Genomic DNA, 8,727 nt, shown 5'->3' on the forward strand with positions numbered 1-8,727 from the left:
TTGTACATTTAATATTTGTAACAAATATACCAGTAAAAGTCCTGCGTTCAAAAACGAACTAAACTAAAAGTATCAGCTAAATGTACTTAAAGTAAAAGTACTCATAATGCAGTAAAAAAAGTACAATAATTACCTCAGAGATGTAGTGGAGTAAAACATATAAGGTAGTAAAGTAAATTAAATGTATGTATCATCATTTTCTATAACGTGTCTCCTATCTTCGCCTTCCCAAGTCCAAGTTAATCTAAGAACACTCCTTTCAATCATTAGAGCCTATGGGAGCTGTCTAAAGCGTCCAAATTAGATTGACAGACCTTTTAGCCACAGAAAATCTTCAAGTCTCAACATTTTGTGATGCGTAGGATCGCCGACACTGCAACCGATCCCACGAGGGTACCGTAAGTCAAAACTTCCTGGGGACGCTTTCGTTAGATGCCCCGGACGTTCTTCTCTATTTTGAATGGCGCGTTTGAAGTTTACGGAGTCAGATATATTTTTCATAAGGTAAGCAATTTCTTTTTGATTCGCTGTAGATTTTTCCGATGCTTTGTCTGAGAAGAGATTGGAAGGTAGCATCTGAATCCGTAGGCTGTGGGTTTACGCTAGCGTTTGCCGTTAGCCTGTAGCATAAAGCTAGCCGATATGGCAGCTGCAAACGTGTCTTATATTTCCTAATTTCTGGAGAAAAGAAAATCATTTTCATCTATATATTTTGTTTTGCTTTGGTTGTTGAGTTGTGTGTTTGCAGGATGTAGAAATTGATTACTTAGTCTTGTAGCCCAGGCTTTGCCTTCATTCTATTTGTTATTGAATCATAAAATGTACATCTTTGGGAACACAATGTGAACACATGAACTTGAACTAAAGCCCCTATTTTAGGGGCACGTGCAGATTAAAAGGTTTTAATTCAGACAACAAATCAGACAGATACCGTGATTTCTCTTTGTATTTGAAAATTATATAAACTAAAATTCATAATCACCTTTTTTTTTGTAAAAAAATAAGTAGTACATTACTTTATCCAATAATGTGTGCCAGTATTCAAAACATATGATATATACAATAATCAAACAATAAAACATTTTTAATTTGGCACCTATATATTCAATTAATGCGCAAATGCTATTTATTCCTGAGTACATTGTCTTTGATGATTCAACAGTGTTGAGTGCATGTCATGCAGTTATTAAAGATAACTAAACTACATTAGATAATATCAATGAGTGTATATTTACACCCGTAAGTCACCAACATTATAGATGTTGTTACATTAATTATTAGTGAATCTCGCTGTAGAGAATCAAGTGGTTGTTCTACTCAGTGTGATTGACAGGGGAGATGATCAGAGGAGCAGTGTTTTACCACCAACATTAAAACATGGACAACATAATGGGTAGAGTTTCTCAGTGAAGCAGCAGCCAGGAAAGGAGTAGATAAGAGCTGCAGCATCAACGTCATAGAAGGAGACCAGACCCTCCTCATAGTCCACAAACACCCCCACCTTCTGAGGATGAGGCTTCAGAGAGAGACGGACTGGATGGACAGTACAGGCTGAGTACTCATTCTCATTCCTCAACATTATCGTCCAGAAACCTTTCTGAGGAGACAGTATGATGCTTCCCTTCCTGTTGACCGACTCTCTCACCACTCCTAAAACCCACTGAGTCTTCCCTTTAACCTGAACCTCGTAGTAAAATGTTCCTGAAGAGAAACTGTATTTTGCTAAGACCATAACACAAGTATCAAATCTCTTTGGATTGTTGGGGAGTTTCTTCCATCCATTACCAAGTTTAACTTGTTTTCCATCATCAGACAGGATGAGTTTGCATTGAGCTGTATCAGGATCAAGTGTCACATCCACTGCAGACCGCTGGACCCTCCTCATCCCGAGCAGCTTCTTCATCTATTTACTGAGCGTCTCCTCCAGCTGATTCAAAGCTCTCACCACAGTCCCCTCATATGAAGGTGGACTAACTCTGACTCCTGTCCAGTTCTTGGTGGGTGGAGCAGCCTTCAGGGTCCACCGAGTGTTTGATCTCCTGAATCTTCAGTCGTCTCTTCTGGATCATCTGCTGGACTTCATCATCAGTCTTCCCCAGCTCGGCCTTCTTTCCTTCATATTCTTCTTTCAGAGGAACAACATCATGGTTCTTGTGGTCTGAAGTAGTGCAGAGCATGCAGACACACATCTGGTCGGTCTTACAGAACAGCTCCAGCAGTTTATCGTGCTTCGTACACATCCTGCCTTCCAGGTTCTCCACAGGGTCGATCAGCTGATGTCTCTTCAGACCTGATCTTGTCAGATGAGGCTCCAGGTGAGTCTCACACTAGGACTCCAGACACACCTGGCAGGACTTCAGGGCCTTCAGTTTGGTTCCAGTGCAGACGTCACAGGGAACTTCTCCTGGTCTGGCAGCTTGTTGCTCTGAGCTGCTGCTGCTGGCTTTCTGTTGAGCTGACTGTCTGAACTGAGCAGCCATCTCAGAGATGAACGTATTGACCTTCAGCTCAGGTCTGGTGGAGAAAAGCTTCTTACAGGTGGGACACTGAGACGGGACGTTAATGTCCAAGTGTTCCAGAGTGATGCAGGCTTTACAGAAGTTGTGTCCACATGGTGTACTGACTGGATCAGTGAACACATCCAGACAGATGGAGCACAGAAACTGATCTTCAGTCATCAGGCAGCTGGCAGCAGACATATCTACAATCTGAGGACAACAAGAATGACAAACACACAACAAAAAAAACAGTTATTACATATCTTTTGATTATTTGTTTCATAAAATCATTACATACATAATTATTTTATTTGCCATTTTTAGTGGAATTTCTTCTTCTTCAGTAACACAGATACTGTGATGTATCGTGGATGATTGTCCTGCAATGAATCGAGTAACACAGAATCGCTGTATTGTGATACCATCGTTATCGTGGGCAACTAACGTATCGTGAGTTACTCTGAGATTCCATTTATTTGACTTCAGACTATCAAGGTTTGAGAATATTTTCCAAAGAGTTTGTTTGTGTGGTGGATTTTTAAGACTAAACTAATGAAGGTGGATCACTCTGCCTTTTATTCTCTGTGGTTTGACATCATTATTTAACTACACGTTTTGTAAATATTAATTTCTTCGCGATAATTCTGTACAGAAATATGGTTCAGCTTCCGCTGCATTCTGCCCACGACATCGTACGAGATTCACACAGCGAGATATGAGCATCTAAACATGGACGTGTCGTCTGATGCGCGTCACTGTGAGTGAGAGAGAAAGTGCCGAGTAGAGAGTTTACCGTGAGCCAAGCTATACTGCAGAGGACGGCGCAGTTTCAGAGCCTGAAGGATTCGATTTCTGCGATGAAGAGGACAACGCCAATAAAAGGGATCCATTTGAAGATGGGTAAGTTTATTTACTGAACTTTGCAATAGCATGTTAACGTTAGTAACGGTCCCTGTAGCCAGCTAGCGCTGCTGCTAACAGGTAGCTAGCGGAAGCTAGCTAACGGAAGCTAGCTAACGGAAGCTAACGGGAGAGATATCTGGCTACAGCGTGTCTGTAAGACTGAATGGGGTAATCAAATATTGTCACTATCCCTGTTAACTTTCTTTTAGTGAACTTTGTACGACTAGTAGTGTTGCATCTCCGTTATGTGTTTGTAAGACTGTAACTATCTTAGTTTGTTTACGGTAGCTTAGCAACGTTAGCACATGTAGCTCATGTCTTGAGCATAGTCTGTGTTGGATCTCCGTTACGTGTCGATGTGTAATCATAACTTTCTTTCAGTGAACTTATACTGACTAGTAGTAATTTATTTTACAGAGAGGATTCACAGCAGCCAGGGTCCAGTGGACAACATGCAGCCTCCCAGTCCGTCTGCCTGCCAACAGATCACCACCGCCGGCCACAACGCCAGCCACAGCACATCACCCCCACCATATAATAAAACATTGGGTCTTAGACATTTATTTACATGTATCTACCTTTTTATTCATATATTCCACTGCTTTTGTGAACCTAAGACTTTTGGTAAACCAATTTCAATCACCAAAACAGTTCGACCACATGAGTAAAGTTATGTTTTCACAAGAGATATGAAGAATTTTCAAAATCGAGATAAATTTTTCATCTTTAGGGCCATATTATCACTATACACTTGTACCTTAGGACAATGGTGCCTCATTATACAGAGAGCTGAGATTGTTCTGCAATTTTAGATGTAAAACACATGGGTATGTATCATATGCAAGTGCCTTTAAAAAGTGAATTTAAGAAATTATGTAAAATCGAGAAAATGCAACAGTTTCTTTAGAGGAACAGAGAGACTCGTCTGGACTGCAGCTTTGCTGTCGCTCACAACAACTGAACTCACTTCAGGAAACTTGACTCAGCAGCTCTCCTCTCTCAGTGTTGCTCCTCCTCTCAGTGGGGGAGGGGTGGAGGAAGAGTTCAGATCCTTTACGGAAGTAAAAGTACTAGTATCACAATGTGAAACACTGATACTCCACTACTAGTAAATGTCTTGCATTCAAAACGTCACTTAAAGTATTATCAGCCAAATGTACTTAAAGTATAACAAGAAAAATGTTCCCTGTCAGTGTTGTATTATAATATCAGATGTTTCTGCATCAATGTGTATATTACATGATGAACTCCTTCATATCCTGTTGGTTAGTTTAATCTACAACAAAGCCTCAGATTCTAGAAAATCATCATATGTTTGTAGATTTTTTTTTGTACAACAGTGTACTTGGTCTTGAGGTATTCTTTGAATATCGCTGCATAAAGGTGAGGCAAGACAAACTCTCCTCCTGTCGGTGACTTTCTGACCCATTGTTTTCCAATTTCTGTGAAGCATATGAACAGGGTGAAGACGTGTTTCTGCCTCCAGATCCAGAAACAATCATCCCATGAGACAGCAGCGCCCTCTGGTGTCTGAAGACGTCACATACACCTTCCTCAACAAGTCTTAACACTGAATATGAACTCAAATAATCATAAAAGACAGAAAGAGCAAACTATCGTGAATCTAGTGCATCTTCATGTGAAATACTGTAAAGTAGTAAAAATATTCAAGTAAAAGTTCTGCATTCAAGATTTGATTTACTAAATATTAAAGGTAAAGTACTCGTTGTACATCATGTTTCCTTTCGGACTATTAGAATAGAGAATACATCTTATTATTTGATTTAATACTTCCAAAGCACTAACATACGTATAGGCATGTACGGAACATAAACATATATTTATATATATAATAATACATAATAATCAAAGATAAATGTGCTATATATATAATACCACATTTATCTTTGATTATTATGTATTTTGTCTCTTTTTTGTAAATAAATTAGACTAAAATACTATAAACACGAGTACAGGGAGGTGAAGAGCCTGCAGCCATAACTAGTTGTATTACATCATTGAAAAAGTGTTTATGTACTTGCACATAATGTTTATTGTTAACATGTCAATTTGGGTATTTTTTTCACCAAACTTAAACATCTTTATGTCACAACACCTATGTATAATTAATATAAAGTATATGTGCATTTTATTTACATGATATTGACATCTATGTATCCTTCTTCTTCTTCTTCTTCTTCTTCTTCTTCTTCTCCTTCTTCGTGTGTTTTTGGGTTCCTCCCAACGCGGCAAACAGCTGCCGAGCTTTCAAAAGCCCAGTCCATCATCCTCGGCTTCATGTTAACACACCGCCACGCTCACCACCACTGTGTGTGTGTGTGTGTGTGTGTGTGTGTGTGTGTGTGTGTGTGTGTGTGTGTGTGTGTGTGTGTGCGTTATGGGGTTCATCCCTCTGATATGGGGGCTTAGAGGAACAATGGTCGTATTGAGGAGGACGTTGCCCCGCGTGGCCTGGCGTGGATGGAGGGTTATGGAGGTTTGTGGGGGGCGGTGGGTGATGTTTTGTGTGTGTGTGTGTGTGTGTGTGTGTGTGTGTGTGTGTGTGTGTGTGTGTGTTTGGGGGGTCTGAGCCCTGCAGCTGTCGCCTGGCACGCTCCGGCCTCGGGGAGGACCGACAGCTCACGTCACCGCCGAGTGTCCTGCTGCGGCCCGGCGGGTGGTGGGGGGGTCTGTCATCGGGGGGCATCTGGAGGAGTGGGGGTTGTGGTCTTGGTTACCCCCCCCTTCCCCTCCCGGGCGGCGTGGCACCCAGCTGCCTCACCCTGCGGTGCCCCTGCGATGGAACGTGTCGCAGTTTTGAGCGTCGAGCCGTTAACGCCGCTCGTGAACCAGCAGCTGTCAATCTGTCCCGTCAAACGCTTATATATCTATATATGTTAATATATATTTATATATTAGCTCCTCCCATCTCTGAGCTGGACCCTCAAGACACGACGCATCTTACCCAGAATCACATTACATTTAGCTGAGGCTTTTATCCAAAGAGACGTCCAACAAGTGATTCAACCATAAGTACAAACTCAGAACAACAAGAATCAAGAAAGTACAATTTCTTCAATAAAGTTTAACCACAAAGTGCTATCAGTAAGAGAGATTTAAGTGCTACTAGGTGCTACCTTCCTTATTCAAGGTGTGTTCGAGGATGTTTTACATCAGATTCTGCAGCTGATGTGACCACAGAGAGCTGAGTGTCTGCTGGTGACTGCAGTGGTTTACTGCACTAGATGGAGTCCATCACACACCTCGGGCTGCATTCACTAACAACCCGACTCAGAGAAGACCGGAGCCGGCGCGAAGGAGGTCGTTACCGGCATCACGGCGGCAGGCAAGCGGTCTTCAGACCGGCTCCCGTTACCGGCTTCACTCGTTACCGAGTTTAGAAATTAAAATATGCTTAAATTCAGCGGGAAAGCAAGAAAACAATAACACAAACACTACGATTATGAACGTGTTTGTAATACGTCAAACACAAACGTAAGACAGGGTTGTTGTGCGAGAGAATGACGGAGCCGAGAGAGTTGGTGTCCAGAGAGAAGAGGAGGGGACCCAGGACGGAGCCCTGAGGGACCCCAGTAGTGAGAGGACAAGGTCCAGAGAGAAGAGGAGGGGACCCAGGACGGAGCCCTGAGGGACCCCAGTAGTGAGAGGACAAGGTCCAGAGAGAAGAGGAGGGGACCCAGGACGGAGCCCTGAGGGACCCCAGTAGTGAGAGGACAAGGTCCAGAGAGAAGAGGAGGGGACCCAGGACGGAGCCCTGAGGGACCCCAGTAGTGAGAGGACAAAGTCCAGAGAGAAGAGGAGGGGACCCAGGACGGAGCCCCGAGGGACCCCAGTAGTGAGAGGACAAGGTCCAGAGAGAAGAGGAGGGGACCCAGGACGGAACCCTGAGGGACCCCAGTAGTGAGAGGACAAAGTCCAGAGAGAAGAGGAGGGGACCCAGGACGGAGCCCCGAGGGACCCCAGTAGTGAGAGGACAAGGTCCAGAGAGAAGAGGAGGGGACCCAGGACGGAGCCCCGAGGGACCCCAGTAGTGAGAGGACACTTCAAGGTCTCTGTTGAGGCCTTGAATCCAGACTGGTGAGTCCAGAAGGTTGTTCTGGTGGAGGAAGGAGGAGTCTTGGTTAAAGATGGCTCGCTCCAGAGTTTTGTAAAGAAAGGGAAGAGAGAGACGGGGCTGTAGTTGTTGACTTCAGACGGGTTGAGAGCGTTTCTTCAGGAGAGGTTGACTCTTCCTCCTCAGAGAGGAAGGACTGAGTGAGACAGCAAGAGCAGCAGGTCACATGACTTCTGTCTGGATGTTAAAGTCTCCCAGAAGGAAGTTTGATAGGAGGACGTCTAATTCTTCCAAGAAATCTCCCATAGAACCCGGTGGACGGTAGAGAACCACAAAGTTTAGTAGAACCGGATGAGGAATGTCAGGATGAAGCTCAGGAGAGTGAAGAGTGGAAGTAGAGAGAAACATTTAGAGAGATGAGTAGAACGGTGGATGTGACAAAACCAGAGTGCAGAGGATCAGACCTCCTCTTCCTCCTCCTCCTCCTCCTCTTCCTCACTTCTTGTTCTCTGTTCCTCACAGTTGGTTTATTATTTATCGGCGGGCGCCGGGCCAACAGTTGCTGCTCAGCCTCTCGTCCAGCTGTCGCTCCTCTCCTCTTCTCTCCTCTCCTCCACTTCTCTCTCCTCCTTTCCTCCTTTCCTCTTTTCCTCCTCTCTCTTCTCTTCTCTTCTCTATGTGGTTCTGACTCTTCTTCCTTTGCTGGTTCCTTAAAGTTTTGCCGGGCTGAAGATGAAAAAGTTAAAAAGTTAAAAGTTCAGCTTCTGTTCCCGTGAGGTGTGAATCTGTGAATCTGAAGTTATGATGTAACAACAGAGCAGACAGAAATGATCAAATATGTGTTTCAACATTTTATTAGAAACATTCTCTACATCTTCTAGTGGATTTAAAGCCCCCTGGGACCTGGTCCAGATGAAGACCTGGTCCAGATGAAGACCTGGTCCAGATGAAGACCTGGTCCAGATAAAGACATGGTCCAGATAAAGACCTGGTCCAGATGAAGACCTGGTCCAGATAAAGACCTGGTCCAGATAAAGACCTGGTCCAGATGAAGACCTGGTCCAGATGAAGACATGGTCCAGATAAAGACCTGGTCCAGATGAAGACATGGTCCAGATAAAGACCTGGTCCAGATGAAGACCTGGTCCAGATGAAGACATGGTCCAGATAAAGACCTGGTCCAGATGAAGACCTGGACCAGGTGAAGACATGTTGGGACTCGTCCTGAGAGGAGAGGCGCAGCTTCGACCT

The 8,727-nt window shown here is 43.8% G+C and overlaps 1 protein-coding gene and 1 pseudogene across 2 annotated transcripts; both read right to left on the reverse strand.

The window, feature by feature from the left end:
- Positions 1 to 1,313: 1,313 nt before the first annotated feature.
- Positions 1,314 to 2,017, reverse strand: LOC306741186 (pyrin-like; the record flags this gene model as incomplete). Its single annotated transcript, XM_079223438.1, is given in 3 exon segments — positions 1,314 to 1,360; positions 1,363 to 1,903; positions 1,907 to 2,017. Coding segments are annotated over 3 exon segments (699 nt in total), but the record flags the coding sequence as incomplete, so codon positions are not given.
- Position 2,018: 1 nt separating this feature from the next.
- Positions 2,019 to 2,699, reverse strand: LOC306741187 (E3 ubiquitin/ISG15 ligase TRIM25-like; annotated as a pseudogene). Its single transcript has one exon. The product of its transcript is annotated as an E3 ubiquitin/ISG15 ligase TRIM25-like (transcript).
- Positions 2,700 to 8,727: the final 6,028 nt, after the last annotated feature.

This window comes from Taurulus bubalis, assembly GCF_910589615.1.
Source record: "Taurulus bubalis genome assembly, chromosome: 9".
NCBI lineage: Eukaryota > Metazoa > Chordata > Actinopteri > Perciformes > Cottidae > Taurulus > Taurulus bubalis.